The following is a 19185-nucleotide window of genomic DNA, read 5'->3' on the forward strand; positions in this document are numbered from 1 at the left end:
TGTGTTTTTAACCCGCTTTAATAGAACAGACAGATCAGCCCATTTTCAGAGCATTTCTGCAGATTCATCCAGTTCCCAGATCACTTCTGAACAACAGTCTTCAATGACGGACGGCCGCACCCCCAACATTCAGATCGGACTCAAAATTAACGTAATTTTTCACTTCGTGACCACTTTCCGACGTCTGAACAGGTCACTCAACCTGACATTGAACTTCCCACATGATCACAGCAGCTGGTCTGAGCCCCTCCAGCTAGGCAGGACGGGCGTTCGATTCCCGCTGTACAGATATGCACAGTTTAAAACCCTGGGACGCTCACCTGACAGTTAACGAAGTACCTTCATGTTAATCCTGTTAGACCAGACACTAAGCCCCGCCCCTTCTCCCAGCTGCTTCAGATGTCAAGGTTAGCATCTCATAATCAAACACTTCATCCCCCCTGATTGTTGGTCTCTGTCCCATGAGCCACAAGGAGCAGTTTGTTGAGGTGAAAGTGGTTTCTACAAAGTTCAAAGGTTGCTCATTTACAGACTGTCCCCCCCCTCTAAAAAAAAAAAACCCAGCAGTGTCCACCGGTGTGTTAAAGCGCATGTGAAAGCACATCAGTATGATACAGCTGCCCCCCCTCACTGCGTCAGTATGTGGGCGGCTGGTAGCCAGCATCTCCCTGAGGTGGGAGGGTGGAGCTGAAGGAAGGGTGCTGAAGCGTGTCCGGCACGTTGCTGGGGTACGGCGTGTAGGTGGTGGGGGCGTAGGTGGGAGGGTAGGGGGTGTGCTGGTCTGGAGGTGGGTCCGTGTAGGTGGGGATGGTGAGACTGTCCACGCCGTGGCGAAAGCGTCCCAGTGTGAAGTAGGTGGTGATTCCCTGCAGAGCCATAACACACACAGCAGGTTTGAACAGAATTCTCTTAAAAAAAAACACGCAATGAGACACAACAACTGAAATGTGGCTCATTCAAACATCTACAGTGGGGTAAAAAAGTATTCGGTCAGCCACCAAATGTGGAAGTTTTCCCACTTAAAAAGATGTGAGAGGCCTGTAATTTTCATCATAGGTTAACCTCAACTATGAGAGAAAAACTTATTACATTACATTGTCTGTCTTTTTAAGGAATTTATTTGTAAATTATGGTGGAAAATAAGTATTTGGTCAACAACTAAAGTTCAACTCAGTACTTTGTTATACAGTAAGCCCTTGTTTTTAGCGGGGGTTACGTTCCAAAAATAACCTGTGATAGGCAAAATCCCTGAAGTAGAAATTATTTTTTTTACAATTATTATACAATTAAATACTGATTTTAAATTTAAAATGATTATGAAAAAAATACAAAGTACAGTCAGAAAAATACTGATTCAGGTGCATCTCACTGCTCTTCAGACTGAGCCGCTGCATCCTGACTCCGCTCTGCAGTGTTTATTCGGAAGAAGAACATAGTGATAGGCAGTTGTTGTCCCTCTTTTTTCTCCTTTGCAAAAAGATCCTTATACACCCACATGCCACCATCGATTATGTTGGAGAACTGTAATGAATGGCTCATGAAAGGGTCCCATTCTTGAGCTACTCGCTGAAGTTCAGTGGCCATTCTCACCATGGTTGCTAAGCGACCAAGCGTTGGTCCTTCCTCCTCATCTTTAGCCACACTTGTGTCCTCTTCTTCCTCTTCTCTTTCATTGTCGCTTTGTGGCATTGTCATTTTTGCCAGGTCTGCATCGGTCAGTGTTTTACGTACGTGTACATATCAAACTGCAACGTTATTGACGCACAGGTAGAGAAGAAGCGGAGTGACTTTTTAGCCAATCAGAATGCAGAACACAATGCACGATGCAAATCAGTGAAGTAGTGAAACCGTGAAAAGTAAACCGCGTTATAGCGAGGGATCACTGTATACTCTTTGTTGTCAATGACAGCAGTCAAATGTTTTCTGTAAGTCTTCACAAGGTTTTCACAAACTGTTGCTGGTATTTTGGCCCATTCCTCCATGCAGATCTCCTCTAGAGCAGTGATGTTTTGGGGCTGTTGCTGGGCAACACGGACTTTCAACTACCTCCAGAGATTTTCTATGGGGTTGAGATCTGGACACTGGATAGGTCACTCCAGGACATTGAAATGCTTCTTATGAAGCCACTCCTTCGTTACCCGGGCAGTGTGTTTGGGATCGTTGTCATGCTGACAGACCCAGCCACGTTTCATCTTCAATACTCTGATGGAAGGAGGTTTTCTCTCAGAATCTGAGGAGACATGGCCCCATTCATTCTTTCCTTTACATGGATCAGTCGTGCAGGTCCCTTTGCTGAAAAATAGCCCCAAAACATGATGTTTCCACCGCCATGCTTTACAGAAGGTTTGGTGTTCTTTAGATGCAACTCAGCATTCTTTCACTTCCAAACACGACAAGAAGAGTTCCGACAAAAAAAGCTATATTTTGGTTTCATCTGACTGTTCTCCCAATCCTTTTCTGGATCATCCAAATGCTCTCTAGCAAACCTTAGACGGGCCGGCACATGTACTGGCTTTAGCAGGGGGATACGTCTGGCACTGGAGGATTTGAGTCCCTGGCGGAGTAGTGTGTTACTGATGGTAGCCTTTGTTACTTTGCTCCAGCTCTCTGCAGGTCATTTACTGGCTTTTTCCAACAGCAATTTCATGTCTGCTCCCGATTCACAGCAATTTAAATAAAGAAATTCTCAGAAATCCAATTTAAAGCTGAGCTTTCATTATACATGTCCTCCATCATCAGAAAAATAGCGCAAGAACTGGATAAAAACCCCAACAACCCAATTTTCATTAGAGTGCGTCTTTTAAAAAGGTAAACAGTCAATCAAATGTTATAACTACTAAAATAATAATCCTGCTGAAACCTCTGCTCCTTAAAGGTTCTACCCATTTCTTCAGTTTACTGTTAAAATACTCGGGTACACCAGCTCACCCATGTGGCAATGGAGAAGAAGGAGAAGGCAATGGCGGCACGCCCCGCGTCCTTGGGGATGCCGCGCATGTCCTCAGTGCGGCTCCACTGACTGGTCAGCAGGCAGAAACACACGAACCACAAGAAGGTCCAGAGGCCTGCAAACACACATGACGACACACAACTGAGGTCAGCCGGTACAGAAAAGCCCAGCAGAACAATGGCTGCGTGTTGTTCTCTGGAACTGTGGCTTCATTGTGCCCCGAAGAATGAACAACTATGAAACCTGCTGTGCACAAGCAACGCCTGTTTACTGCATCACAGCCCTCTACTTCACGCTGCTGCAGCTTCTGAAAATGGTGGAGGAGCCCTTCTGCAATTGTTGGGATCTCCAACATTTACTTGAGCTTTTCCAGAAAAACTCATTAAATTTGATGGACTGACACCCCCCACAGCCCAAAGGCAAATAAAGGAGAACTAAACTTCAACTGTCTAACTCATTCATGAGGTCTTCACTCCTGTGGCAGTTAAGTATGGTTTCTTTTTCCAGGTTCCTATTTTGTGCTAAAAAGGTCTTCTGGTCTTGATGGTGCAGACAAAGACAACCATCAAGTTTACCTTGACTGAGTGAACCAGAGTCAATTTTTATCAAAGAGGCCTACACAAAAATAATTTGAGAGTCCCTAAAGTCAGTCGCCTTCATTAGCTCCCATCTGAAGAGACCCTCAGTCCACTAAATCTGCAGCCCATCGCACCTGCAGTCCACTACACCTGCAGCCTGCCTCACCTGCCTGCCACTACATCTGCCAGCTACCACACCTGCAGCTAGGGATGGGTATCGTTAAGGTTTTAACGGTACTACTACTCTTATTGAAACTGCTTATCGATCCGGTATTTTAACGGTACTCTTATCGATACTTTTTGAGGACGAAAAATAAATAAATAAAATTAAGAACATAGAGTGTTGTATTTCCTCATTATATAAAACATTTTACTTTATACATGATAATGTTACAATACAAACCTGGAATGCACGTGGATGTGCTAGACCAGGGGTCAGCAACCTGAACCTCTCAAAGAGACATTTGGATCAGTTTCCCACTGAGATGAAAGCACAGGAAGCCGCAACACTATGTAAGAAAAAATGGTCATGCTGACATATCGCGATAGTTCATTTGGCAATACTTGTATTGATTTAAAGGATATTTATTTAATTATTTAATTTAATTGTTTGTCTGTCAAACACCAGACTTAAGATGATGGAAACATATTCACTTTGATGCAGACTCCTATATATTTTTTTCTTTTTCTTTTTCAGATAACGCTTGTGGGACACACAAAAGAAATGCCACTTCTCCAGTACCAATAGCAGAACCGTTGAGGTCAGATCTTAATGATACTGCGGTTTTGAAGAATGTTGCCCCGGGGCTCGTTCAATACCGGGGCACGATACACATCCCTACCTGCAGGCCACTACAACTGCCGCCCACTACATCTGCCCACTACACCTGCTGCCTACATCTGCCGCCCATTACATCAGCCCACCACACCTGCAGCCTACTACATCTGCAGCCCAACGCATCTGCAGCCCACCACATCTGTAGCCTACTACACCTGCAGCCCACCACACCTGCAACCTACTATTGAAGCCTACTACATCTGCCCACTACATCAGCCCACCACACCTGCAGCCCACCACATCTGTAGCCCACTACACCTGCAGCCTACTACACCTGCAGCCCACCGCACCTGCAGCCCACCGCACCTGCAGCCCACCGCACCTGCAGCCCACCGCACCTGCAGCCCACCACACTTGCAGCCCACTACACCTGCAGCCCACCACACCTGCAGCCCACCACACCTGCAGCCCACTACACCTGCAGCCCACCGCACCTGCCTGCCACTACATCTGCCGCCTACCACACCTGCAGCTAGGGATGGGTATCGTTAAGGTTTTAACGGTACTACTACTCTTATTGAAACTGCTTATCGATCCGGTATTTTAACGGTACTCTTATCGATACTTTTTGAGGACGAAAAATAAATAAATAAAATTAAGAACATAGAGTGTTGTATTTCCTCATTATATAAAACATTTTACTTTATACATGATAATGTTACAATACAAACCTGGAATGCACGTGGATGTGCTAGACCAGGGGTCAGCAACCTGAACCTCTCAAAGAGACATTTGGATCAGTTTCCCACTGAGATGAAAGCACAGGAAGCCGCAACACTATGTAAGAAAAAATGGTCATGCTGACATATCGCGATAGTTCATTTGGCAATACTTGTATTGATTTAAAGGATATTTATTTAATTATTTAATTTAATTGTTTGTCTGTCAAACACCAGACTTAAGATGATGGAAACATATTCACTTTGATGCAGACTCCTATATATTTTTTTCTTTTTCTTTTTCAGATAACGCTTGTGGGACACACAAAAGAAATGCCACTTCTCCAGTACCAATAGCAGAACCGTTGAGGTCAGATCTTAATGATACTGCGGTTTTGAAGAATGTTGCCCCGGGGCTCGTTCAATACCGGGGCACGATACACATCCCTACCTGCAGGCCACTACATCTGCCGCCCACTACATCTGCCCACTACACCTGCTGCCTACATCTGCCGCCCATTACATCAGCCCACCACACCTGCAGCCTACTACATCTGCAGCCCAACGCATCTGCAGCCCACCACATCTGTAGCCTACTACACCTGCAGCCCACCACACCTGCAACCTACTATTGAAGCCTACTACATCTGCCCACTACATCAGCCCACCACACCTGCAGCCCACCACATCTGTAGCCCACTACACCTGCAGCCTACTACACCTGCAGCCCACCGCACCTGCAGCCCACCGCACCTGCAGCCCACCGCACCTGCAGCCCACCACACTTGCAGCCCACTACACCTGCAGCCCACCACACCTGCAGCCCACCACACCTGCAGCCCACTACACCTGCAGCCCACCGCACCTGCAGCCTACTACATCTGCAGCCCACCACAACTGCAACCTACTACACCTGCAACCTACTACATCTGCCTCCCACTACATCTGCAGCCCAGTACATCTGCAACCCACTACACGCCAATCATCTTCCATCATCCCTTTGTTTACGGTTTCTCCTGCCAGCTTACAGCACCTCACAGCTCCATCCTAACATTACTGATGCAACAAAAATGGTGACCAATATTGCAGCTATCCAGCCGTACAGTTTTGAGCCAGATGCCAGCTCAGATGAGGAAAAAGGATCTATAGGTCTGCAATTGGATGCATCAGAATGGAGCGGAGAAGAGAGCTTGTGGCCTGCCAATTGTAGTTTGTACATTGAGGCCGTAAAGAGACTGAACCTGATGAGGATGCTGGTGTAGCTGAAGAAAGCACCAGTCACCCCTTTCACCCGGTGTTCCCTGCTCATAAAACTCTTAACAACCCCTTTGGTCACTGCTGAGCTCCACAGAGAGATACAGGAGGTCCTTCGTACCCAGTGCAATAACACTGTATAACACTAATGGGGAAGGGGGAAACTTGTACCCTAAATGTTCAGTAGCTTTGTTTTTGTTTTAATGTCGGTGAATGATCTGGAGCTACAGACTGCCATTCATTTCCCCTATGGATCAATTGCATAGCATAGTGTATCCATCTAGCCATTCATCCGTCCATCCGGACAAGCGTTTTCCCACGACACTTTTTTCATCACTTTTTGCTCCTGATTCACAACATTTTGAATAAAAAAATGCTTAGAAACGCAATTTTAATCCTAATTTTCTTTACATATGTCCTCCATCATGAGAAAAATGCCACAAGATGTGGTTCTTTAATAATGTATTTAAAATAGGTTTCATAAAAAATGATTATTTGAAAAGAAGTGGATAATACTGTTTGCTTCAGTATCCAACCTACGATCAGAACTTTGCATTTATTCATCATTTAGTTTATTCAGTAGTTAGAACCAAGACATGTTTGCTGTTGTAACAGAGAACAGCAGAAACAGTCGAGTGTCAAAATTAAACATTGCAATGAAAAAAAAGACGTTGGACGCATTTATGAATAAGAATCCTGTTTGGTGTTTTGAAAATAAAAGTGAAAACTTTCCCACTGAACTGGAATTTACATGGTTGATTTTATGTCATCCTTAGTGAGCAGTGGAGGAGAAAAACTCCTTTATGAAAACCAGCTGATTTAGCTATAGTCATTTACTATTGCACATGTTATTTGTCTTGATAAAGGTTTTCATATTAATGGAAGAAGAGGTGTGTGTGTGTGTTGGGGGGGGCATCTGACATGAACAGCATAACCACAAAAGACCCACAATTTATCCAGATATTTGAAAAGGCCTCCCCTGATGCTCACCTGAGAAGCCCAGGTCGGCTGCAACTGCGAGTTTTCTCTCCTGGGCGCTGCTCGAAAACAGAAGGTAAACGTCCAGCAGCAGGAAGCCCACGCACGCCAGAAAGGCAATCACCCCGATCCCGACGGCGTAGTGGCACGCAGAGTCATTCTTGTTGAAGATGCACTTCACCTGGGGGCTGGTGGGGGCGTTGATGTACCCCTCTGATTCGATGCAGGAGAACACCACAATAGCAAACACCTGGAAGGACCGACAGAAAACTTTTTATGAATCCAGAACAGGGGTGGGCAATTATTTTAAGTCGCGGGCCACATTGGGTTCTAAAATTGGATAGAAGGGCCGGACCATGAGCAGATGCGTGGAGTGAGAATGATATAACATGGAATGTAGACAAAACGTTTGGGTTGGGAATTATATTCTAAAACTGAATATTCTAGAGTTTTTAGTTTTAACTTTTGTTTCCATTTTAGATCTTTTTTTTTTATGTGAAGCCCTTTGGTACCTTCAAGGAGTTATAAAGTGCTAAATGAATAAAGTTTCATTCATTCACGATTCTTTTATTAAATTAAATAACATTATTTATGAAATACAACAATGAACAAATAACTGTCCCTATGATTTTCAAAGACAAAAATTCAGGAAAAATATACTGATACATTTAAAAAACAAACAAAAAAAATTAAATAGTGGTTCCTCTCCTGTCATAATCCTAATAAAGACTTTGAGGGCTGCTGTTCCTCACGCGTCTCACAGTTTGTGCAGCTGCGCTATGTCCCGCGTGTCTGTTTCTCATCCAGTAATGATGAATGTCTTCTGCTGCGTTACCTTTTCACCAGTACAGAGTTCCCTCGATTATTGCAGGATTTAGGTCTCCAGCCAATCAGGACACAGAACAGGGTGCGCTGTTTAAAAAAGGCAGCATAATCGCTCTAAAGGAATGAGCTAAACCAGGAAAGATAAACTGCGACGTAAAAAAGTGAAGACAGTCTTCTGTTCTGTTTGATAGAGATTTTGAGGGGGTTTCAGGTTGGAGCACAGACTGCAGATGGGGGAATAAAATGCCACGTCTTAATCGTGTGGCCAGATTTAAAAAACAAAACAAAACATGGGTCTCTGATATTGTTCAGCGGGCCGGACCAAACATGGAGGCGGGCCCGATCCAGCCCGCGGGCCGTAGTTTGCCCACCCCTGATCCGGAACCTCTTCTGATTCACACATTCACAGCAAACTCACGTCAGAGATAGAGCTAGCCGTTTGCACCCCCACACCCCAAAGCCAGGTTTTAGTACAGAAAAGCATTCTGGGAAATTTCAGTGTGCAGCAATGACTTTCTGTTCATATTCAGTTTGAAGCAGAGGTTCCTGCTTCCTTCTGCTGGAGATGGCCCATATCAGAAGACCCCCCCCCCCCCGCCACTCTGCAGGCAGCTGCTTGCCATGTGACTCCAGCCCCCCCCCACACACACAGATCTTGGTCTTAATGTGTGAGTTAGAATGTAAATTTTTTTGGGGGGGTGGGGTGGGGGGTGGGAAATCCTTTTTAAATGACACTTTCCTTTTTCTGCAGCACGGACCCCAACCATCACCAGAAGCCATTAGAGGGGCAGTAAAGGCGGAGGTTCAGCCCATTCTCAGGTGTTTTTTTGTTCAAAGCTGAGGGAGAGAATGCTCAGCAGTGGTGATGAAAAAATTCACCACAGCGTCATCGACCAGGGATGCGTTTCAGAGCCACCCAGAGTTCAGAAATCTGCAGGAAGAGCAAAATGTAGCTTCTGCATTGAAGCTTTTCTAAAAGCTGAGGAAGCTGTAGCAAACTGCAGTTCACCAAGTGACCTCTGGGGGCATTTCCTCCACAAACGTGTTGGACTTCTTTGGAAAAAAAAAACTTAGCAGTTTCGTCCAACCGATTTTTGTTTTTTCTCGCCCCTTTCATGACTACATGAGTTTTCAATCAACCTTCAAAACTGCAGTCAAATGGGAGCATGGTCCACCAAATCATCAACTCTGTGAAGGTTCTTTGTCCCGCCCTCTTTGAAGATGCTGGTTAGATCTTTGTCACATTTTCTGCCAAGATTTTGAGGACCAAAAACTTAAAAAAAAGGTTCCAAACCAGCCCTAAATAAACCAGGGGGTCACATGACCACACCTGAGAATAGAGCTCCTAGCATGTTCTCTTCAATGTCAGAGTCACAGGGAGGGGTGAAGGTTAGATAACAGCAGAATGGCCAGAGTGGAGTGCGTCTGCAGAACAAAGCAAGACAACCAAAGAACAGGCTGAGGTTTTCCTCCTGAAGACTCAGTTTTTGTCCTGGGAGGCAGTTGTTTAATCCCGTCACTGATTAGGTGTAGATGTTTCTGTGCAAATGATCACAGTTTTAAAAATCTGAAAAAGGTGACCTAAGAGTCTGGTTAGCCTCAGTCCAGGCGAGCTGCAGAGCTTGTTCAGAGCCCGGTCCAGAGGACTCTGGGGCCATTCAGATCTGCAGTACAGATTGTGCTGATTCTCCAGAGCCTTGAAAGTCCCACTCGCCGTCACACACCTCAAATTTGTTCTCCACATTTGACCCATCCCCTGGGGGAGTGGTGAGCTGTAGATTCAGCCGCACTCGGGAACCAGTTGGTGGTTTAACCCCCCAATCCGACCCCTAAATGCAGAGTGTAAAGCTGGGAGGCATTGGGTCCCATTTTTAGTGTTTGGTTAGGACTCAGCTGTGGATTTAAACTCACAACTTCCAGTCTCAGGGCTGGCAATTAATTCAACTTTGTGTTAATAACATAAAACCAAAATAAAAAACACTGAGCTCTATAAAGAGGAAATTCAACACGCTCATTTAGCTCCATAAGACATTTTCCTTCTGCAAGCTCATAAGACATACCAGCGGTTCGTTCATGTCAAGACACCAGCCCTAAAGGCGTCCTGTGGATCTCTGATTCGGTTCACTTTCTGTTGTCTTAGTAGCCGTGTTCTTATCTTCATAGAATTCAAGAGTTTCATGCATGTAATGAACCTGATATCTGTGGATTATCCCACAGATTGTAGAAAGTACGGCTGAAGGCACAGCTTTTTTCACATACACTAACATGAGGGGTAAACATATGTTTTGGGCGTCAGGCACGATGCAATTCACTAGCAGCAGCGCGTTTCTAAAATCGCAGCAACAATTTTGACGCGTAGAGGGATGTTTCCAGTCTTCAAATATCTGAAATCTGGCAAAGAATTTGTCGTCAATAATCAGGAACTCACGCTTTGGCCAGTGACGTGTTGATGATGTCATTAGCGAATGGTGACTAAAAAAGGTCCACAAATTTTATAGTTATTTTTTCCTCCTCTGACTACTGAGGGGCAGGGAGTCATCAAACTGGGTCACAAAGAGAAGGAAGTCCAGCTGAAAGCGGTTGTCATCCAGACCCAACTGAATGTAGCTATGAAGAAGCTATAGTGACGCTATGGTGACGCTATGGTGACGCTATGGAGAAGCTATAGTGATGCTATGGTGACGGTATGGAGACGCTATGGTGACGCTATAAGACGCTATGGAGACGCTATGGTGACGCTATGGAGACGCTATGGAGACGCTATGAAGACGGTATGGAGACGCTATGGAGACGGTATGGAGACGCTATGGAGACGGTATGGAGACGGTATGGAGACGCTATGGTGATGCTATGGAGACGCTATGGTGACGCTATGAAGACGCTATGAAGACGCTATGAAGACGCTATGAAGACGCTATGAAGACGCTATGAAGACGCTATTAGACGCTAGGGATACGCTATGGAGACGCTATGGTGACGCTATGGTGACGCTATGGAGACGCTATGAAGACGCTATGAAGACGCTATGAAGACGCTATGGTGACGCTATGAAGACGCTATGGTGACGCTATGAAGACGCTATGGTGACGCTATGAAGACGCTATGGTGACGCTATGGAGATGCTATGAAGACGCTATGAAGACGCTATGAAGACGCTATGGTGACGCTATGGTGACGCTATGGTAATTCTATGGAGACACTATGGTGACGCTATAGTAATTCTATGGTGACGCTATAGTGACGCTATAGTGACGAAATCATATTTGGTGTGAATACAGTGCAACAGAGAAGAGCAAAGGGACTGAACGAGGGTTTTATTGTTTTCCAAATATTGAACTCTATTCACACGGCCCTTCCAATGAACAAACACACCTGTGTTTATAGCCTCACCTCAGTTGATTCAAACCACCACACACATGGGGTGTTGGAGGATTGGAGTGTTGGAGGAAAAACACCCATTTCAATCAAAATGGTTCCGGCTGATTAGGGCTGCACGATATGAGGAAAACTTGCGATATTAATGATCAGTAGTGCGATAATGATCAAACTTGTGGTATGTAAACAAAAAGCAAAACAACCAAAAGCATCATTCCCCTTTCACTGCAACAGTTCAAAAATTATACTCTAAATGACCCTCGTTGAACGAACATCTAAGATAAAAGGACTCCATCCGATTGGTCAACAACGGGAAGCGTCCGTCCATCTGATTGCTCAACAACTTGAAGGGGTCCATCCGATTGGTCACATGCATAAATGGATTCATTTGATTCCTTAAGTACTTCAAGCTGCCATAAGATTCTTTTAGCACATTTAAGGGAACCATTTATTGCAATTTTCGCCGTCTTTCGCGATATGCATATTGCACAGCAAGATAACAATAATTTGCGATATATTGTGCAGGCCTACAGCTGATAATTCAAAATGTCTGCCAAGCTGCATAACAAACACTTTTCTTATCTTCCGGAGCAGGAAGTAGGTAAGCAGAAAATTAATAAGTACTCAAAAAACAGCCACACTTAAGTGGACACAAAAGGAACAAATGCCACTTTGTTACACACAGCATAAAAATGACCAACAAATTAGTCAACAAAAGCGGTTGAATTCACTCTGGTTGGGCTACAGCGACAGGACTGAAGCTTTTTGACTCTTGAAACTGCAAGGAGACACACATCCCCGCCATCAAAACCAAAAGAAGGAAGTGAATGTCCTTTGGAATGCAGTCTGACTGTAAACGAGTTTAAATACGTTCAGTACAGCAAAAACCAGAAATAAACCAGTCATTAATGTCTCAGTCTTTCCATTTTTGTAGACAAAGCAGTTGTAAGGCAGAGAACATTGAACATATAAGATGTTTCTTACTACAGTGAATTATAGTATTGTCCAATGACTGACACCCCCGTACTGTTTCTGCTTTTATTTATTTATTTTTTACTTAGAGAATGACCCTCAACACTAAACTTTTTAGTAAAGACCATGCTACCAAGCCTGGTATCTGCACAGGATCAGCAGAAAATGTCTGCTTTCTACTAAGTATCAAACACTTTGCAGCAAAAGGAAAACTCCTCTGATATTAACAGAGAGAAACAGTTTGGTAGATTTATCTTGGTTTGTATTTCTACAGCTGCATGACAAACAACAGTGGCAATGTTTAAAATCTGAAAAAAATTTCAACTCTAAAATAAAGATCTTTATGTTTGGAATCTCAGGTCAACCATGTTATCACTTTTTGAAACAAGGAGCTGCTGTTTGCAGAATTTGACCTAATCTGAAGGCTGCTGCGAGGCATTGACAAGAACCGTGGACAAGCGATTCTGGAAAACAGTCCACTGTTGTGCTGAAGGTGCTGCCTCAGACCATTCAAATCACCAGACAAGCACGCTGAGCCGCCCGCCACAGGGAATTTGAGACGGGCTGAGCACAGCTGCAGCATTTGTGGGTCTGAAGGCCAACAGAGGTGGGCAGGTGGGCAGAGGTGTCCCCTTACCTGCCTGCTCTGTTTACCAGTGACACATACAGCAATCTGTTTCCTAAACACACCAGCAGAAATGCAAGTTCCAAGTGTCCTTGCACGTTCACTTTCGAAAAACTTAAATCTTCCTTTACTTCACACTGAACTAACAGAGTTAGCCTCATTTCTGAATCTTCCAGAGTTAGCTTAGTGAGCTTCATCTAAACATCCAGATCAGATCTGGGCATTACAGGATGGGGGTCGGACACGGCCCTTTGCTTGACTCTGACCGCCCCGACTGAGGTTCCTGGGAAATTACAAAGCAAACAGATTTCCAGCATTTGAGTGGAACAAGGTTGATCCCCCAAACTTTAAAGGTCGAAACGTCTTGTTTCGACCTTTTTTTTTGGCTCTGAACGAGAGCTGCCATTTCTGTGACATTGTTGATTGGCTCCCCAATCACAGAGGAGCTGGCAGCAGTGTGCGCACTGAAGGCCATGTCCCACAGCCACCAACCACGTGCAATTTGAGCATATTGCACGGATGAAAATTGGTCAACGTGGAAAAGGTAAGAAAAATTGTAATTTTTATGTGAAATTTCACAGATGTATCACGAATGAACCACGTTAAAACTGCGGAAGATGTACGAATAAACCACGCAACGAACACATAAACCGACGTAGGACATGAACCGTGCGTGATCATTGCACCGTTTACATGAAAGTCATTAGTGATTAATGCATCAATTACGTAATTTTAATGTGATATGTGCACCCTAAACGCGATGTAAAAGTAACAAATCGATGGTACATGCGTCTGTTGGACATAGGTAGAACGCTTGTGGAAAACCACAAAGAAAAGACTTGCGCACAATTGCGTAAGATTGATGAAATAATTGCATATTAACTACGTTCAATACATGTAAACTATGTGATTCTTAACCAAACAAAAACTTTAAACAGCTTAAAATCGAATTCACGTAAAGACCCGTCTACCGAAACCCTCAACGGACATCTACTCACATCGACAAATGACGAAACACTTATGTAAGGGTTATCACTTTTTAACGCACGCCGTGGAAGCCTGAACCGTCCTGCGCGAAGCGGAGTGCGTTGAAAAGTGATAATGCATACTTCGAAGGCCATTAACCTGCTTATACCATGGTCACTTACAGAAGAAATAAATAGTAACCAGTTTTTAGTTCTTAATTCTTGGTTTTTTTTTTTCCAATTTGGATCACTTTTCTCACAATAAGCGAACTTTTTGTTACGTGGTGCACCGCTGCAGTCAAGATTCGGCGATATAAAGCGATATATATATGCTGATCTTTCCAATGGGTTGAATAAAGCATCAGTTCAGAGAGAAAGTTCACCTCTTACCGCTTGTTTTTGTCCAAATGATGAAGGAAAGTTGTTTTAAAGAAGCCGGCGCAGTGATACAAAACATTTAAGCTAGGTGACCGGAACTCCTTTTTCACAGTGCGGTTATCCTGTGGTATATCACTTTTTAATGCACACCCAGCAGCCAATCAGGATTGAGTATTCACCCGGACCATGGTATAAGAGTTATGTATGTCACGCATCTCAAAAGACCTTAATTTCATACGTGGAAAATGCGCTAAATGTACGTAGTGGCTTTGTGACACAGTCTCAAAAGGCCCGACGACGGAAAGCGATCCGTTCACTGAGGTGCATGGACCACAGGGACTGAAACGAGACAGGTGGGCGTCACAACGGATGGTCTAGGCCGGCAAAAGTGCTGAAAAGAGTTTGGGACTTGAAAATGGAGATTCAAGAGTTTTGCACAATGAAAAGCAAAGACATCCCAGAGATCTTGGATGAGGACTGGATGGCAGGTTTTGCCTTTGCTGTTGATGTGACGGCACTGATGAATGAGCTAAAAGGCCTTTTGTCATTAAATGTACACCCTAGTGAAGGCGTTTCATGAAGAAGATGCAGTTTCTTTTAAGCCTACCACATTCTCACTGACATGCAACCTTTGATGGATTGTCCCACCATCAGCTGTACACCTCCACAGATACTCATCCATGTTAGGAGCACTCCATGCTGAGTTTTCAGGGATATTTGAATATCAAACTGAATACTATCTCCTACTTTTACCTGCAATGTAGATAATGCATCTCCTGATGTCCAGCTGGAGCCCATGGGCATGCAGCCATGATAGCAGAATACTTGATATTTGTACTCTTCCCTTAAGGAGGAGAGCTTCCCAAACATGAAGATGTTTGGGAACAAACTCTCTCAGAGATGAGGTTCAATAGATCCATTTATCTCTGATGATCATTCATCAGCAGTACTTCATGTTTCCACCTCAGACTTTCACTCTGACTTTGTTGAAGCCCAAAAGGGGACTTTCAACCACATGTGACTGAAAACGATTGCTGTTATGATTCATGAAAAATCTTCTAATGTTCATGTTTTGTTTACCATTGTTAGAGGTTTTTGATTAAACAGTTCTTTGAAAAGCAAGGTCACCGTTTCATTCATTAATCTTAAAACGTACTCCCAACAGGATGTAAAGACAATACTATATACTAGCTTACAATTAAGAAACACCATTGATATTCCAGAGCATCGAAGCGAGTCCCTCAGCCTGGCCCCGGCTCCACAATCATTTCTGGTTCTCATTTGGCAAAAATAATTGCCCACCCCTGATCTAGAGCGAGCTCCATCAGAGCATTGTCCAGAGCAGCTTCAAGTCAGAAAGCCTCCCAGGTTCAAGTCCCAAAGATGCTGTGAGGGTGAACAGGTGATGAAAGTAACATCAGTACAGTACTGACAGAACTCATTCTAAGGAAAACTTCTTCTTAGAAGTCTCTCATGTGATGTTTACCACAAAGTTCAGACAACAAATCATCTGTTTGTAAACAACAGTGGTGGGGGAGGGGGGTGGTAAACTTTTGTACATTAAAAACATCTACATTTTCTAATCTATGAGAGACTTGGTGTTCAGAAAAATCTATGAGATATTAGAAGGTGCCATAAACTAACCTGGAGCACCTGCAGAAGTTAGACACAAAGGTTCTTATCTCAGCAGAGATAAGCAGATTCTGACCTCTGACCCTGCGCACCCCATGCCAAAGTCCCGAGTTCTGCCTGGCAACACATCATAACTGGACGCTCACCAACTATGACCGTGACCTTTACGGGTCAGACTTTAAAAAAATCCGATCTGAGGCTGCGTTCCGAAAACCAAACCCGCACTTAGTTGTGGCTCACGCGCTGTTCTCCGCGTGCGTGGACTCACTCACCCAGCTGAGCACGCGCACCACTGTTAACGGCTGTCGGACGAACTTGTTGAAGTCAAAACCTTTTCCTGCGAGCGAGACGCCATACGCGCTCGCGCCCCCCGTCTCCTCCATGTCTTCTCCTTCAATCCTTCACGGGAGTTTAACTGCAGACAGCGAGCGCGCGGATGTCTCACGAACGGCTACTGCGCACGCGGCAGCGGCCAGGGGGCGGAGCTGGGCTCCTCTGCGTGGGCAACAGGTGCTGTGACGAATGAGGCATCCAGGCCATGAAAAGCCACATCCGACCGAGCATATTTGAGCAGAGAAAAATGCCAATAGCAATAGAATTGACAAAATTATACTATTAAAAAAACAGTTTAAAGGTTTCGAAACATCTAAGAGAAGCGATTTTTGCGAACTCATTCATTCATTTTTTTATACCGTTTTTCCCTTTCGGGGTCACGGGGCTGCCGGAGCCTATCCCGGCCACTTGTGGGCGAAGGCAGGGGACACCCTGGACAGGTCGCCAGTCTGTCGCAGGGTAATTTTTGCGAACTCCTGAACGGGATTTCAAAAAAGGTAAAAAGTGTGGGCAAATTGATGAATAAGCAATAATGTACCATTCCTAGTTTAATCGTTCCTTTATACATTGTACAGGTTCTGACCCAGCTGTGCTGTGGTGAAGTTCTTTGTAAAAAAAAAAAAAATAATAAAAGGAAGAAGGAAAAAACGCCACAAACTGCAAGTAAGTACTTGTCTTTTATTTTTAAACATAATTTTGATTATTTTGTAATCTTGTTTTTTATTTCCACACTTGAAAGTAGTATATCCTCAGGTTTTATAGGTCAATTCATGATTTTTAACATTTAAAAAGCGCTAGCTTAGTAAGTCTGTGCTTTGAAAGCAGCTCTAATGAAAGTCTGTGGCTCTTTCAGATCATTCAATGTTTTCCGTCCACAACACTGAACATTTTCTGTGGTTAAAAAAGCATAATGAGCATTTTCAGCTGCATGCTCTCTACTTTCACCCATGATGCTTTGCTGCAGCTTCGATCTTTCTATTCTAAAGGTGAATTAGGTATATTAGTTTTGAACTAGTGTGTTCTACTAACAAACAGGCCTGCAAAATGTGATGTTTCATTTAAAAAAAGCATTAAAAAAGAAATCAATAATAATATTGGTTGACTTTTTTCAATCTACTGCACTAAAAATTACACAAACTGGAATATTTCTGAATAGAACATTTTTCACAAATCCAGTCTGGATCCCAACGTGTCACCATGTTGGAGGTATACACATGTAAGCACTCCTTGTAATAAGTTTGGCTATACACAGATTACACAACTAAAATGAGAAGCCAGTGGCAAATGGTGACAAAAACTGAACAACATGACAATTGAGTTCGAAGTGAACCTGAAGAAAATGAGTGTTGTTGGTGAAATTAAAGTACCGTATTTAGAGATGTTCCATATCAAACACTAACATTTTCTAATGACCTAAAGCAATTGGATTTTTAATTAACTTTTTTTGAGCCTAAAAGATCTATTGATTTTTACAAATGTATTTATGTGGCTTTCCAGTCAAATAATAATGATGATATAGCTCATTATCTTCAATAATCAATATCACTGTAAAACAACTATGGTAGTAACAAATGTAGACAGGGTTGTTGTTCAGGGAGTAAGCCTGGCCCCATTTCCCATCATCCCTTTGTTTACACTCTGTTCCGCTAGCTTACAGCCTCTCACAACCCAAACTTAACATTACCAGTGCAACAAAAATGTCAAGCAATATTAGAGCAATCCCGCCATGCAGTTTTGAGCCAGATGCCAGCTCAGACAAGGAAAACAAAGACATTCATGGATCTAGTCGTCTATGAGTGGATGCAGCAAAAAACAGTTTTCTGGTACAACATACAGTGAGTTCAATAAGTATTTGATCACCCTGTGATTTAGCAAGTTCTCCCCCTTAGAAAACATGGAGGGGTCTAAAATGTTCATCATAGGTGAGAGACAGAATCTGAAGAAACATTCAGAAATCACGTTGTACGATTTTTAAAACAATTTATTTGTACATTATTGTGACAAATAAGTATTTGATCACTTGAGTTACAATATTTGGGCAGAAGCCTTTTTTGTTAACAATTACAGAGGTCAAACGGTTCCTGTAGTTCTTCACTAGGTTTCTACACACTGCAGCAGGGATTTTGGCCCACTCCTCCATACAGATCTTCTCTAGATCTGTCAGGGTTCAGGGGGCTGTCGCTGAGCAACACAGAGTTTCAGCTCCCTCCAAAGATTCTCTATTGGATTTAGGTCTGGAGACTGGCTAGGCCACTCCAGAACCTTGATATGCTTCTTACGGAGCCACTCCTCGGTTTTCTTGGCTGTGTGCTTCGGGTCATTGTCATGCTGAATGACCCACCCACGACCCATCTTCAACGCTCTGACTGAGGAGGTTTTTGCCCAATATCTCACAATACAGAGCCCTGTTCATCCTCTCTTTAATACAGTGCAGTCATCCAGTCCCCTGTGCAGAAAAACACCCCCAGAGCATGATGCTTCCACCCCGTGCTTCACTGTAGGTATGGTGTTCTTGGGATGATGCCCCTCCTCCTTCCTCCTCCAAACACGACGAATGGAGTTAAGACCAAAAAGTTCTATTTTGGTCTCATCTGACCACAAGACTTTCTCCCATGACTCCTCCGGATCATCAAGATGGTCATTGGCAAACTTCAGACGGGCCTTGACATGGGCTGACTTCAGCAGGGGAACCTTCCATGCGATACATGATTTTAAACCATGACGTTTTAATGTATTACTTATAGTAGCCTTGGAAACGGTGGTCCCAGCTCTCTTCAGGTCATTGACCAGCTCCTCCCGTGTAGTCCTTCCTTAGCATCATCG

At 43.9% G+C, this 19185-nt stretch overlaps 1 protein-coding gene and 1 long non-coding RNA gene across 2 annotated transcripts in view; one reads left to right on the forward strand and one right to left on the reverse strand.

Moving 5' to 3' along the window:
- syngr2b (synaptogyrin 2b) lies at nt 1-16584 on the reverse strand. Its single transcript, XM_004066170.5, has 4 exons — nt 16302-16584; nt 7270-7507; nt 2929-3065; nt 1-866 (listed from the first exon to the last, which is right to left on the reverse strand). The coding sequence occupies exons 1-4, from the start codon at nt 16410-16412 to the stop codon at nt 636-638; spliced, it is 717 nt and encodes a 238-aa protein (XP_004066218.1). The 5' UTR covers nt 16413-16584; the 3' UTR covers nt 1-635.
- Nucleotides 16529-19185, forward strand: part of LOC144984792 (uncharacterized) — a 15650-nt gene continuing 12993 nt past the window's right edge. The window contains exons 1-2 of the long non-coding RNA XR_013648672.1: nt 16529-16859; nt 16938-17025. This is a non-coding gene — a long non-coding RNA (uncharacterized LOC144984792). The remainder of the gene's footprint in view (nt 16860-16937; nt 17026-19185) is intronic.

The sequence above is a fragment of the Oryzias latipes genome, chromosome 1, assembly GCF_053564925.1.
Source record: "Oryzias latipes strain Hd-rR chromosome 1, Olatipes_Hd-rR_3.1".
NCBI lineage: Eukaryota > Metazoa > Chordata > Actinopteri > Beloniformes > Adrianichthyidae > Oryzias > Oryzias latipes.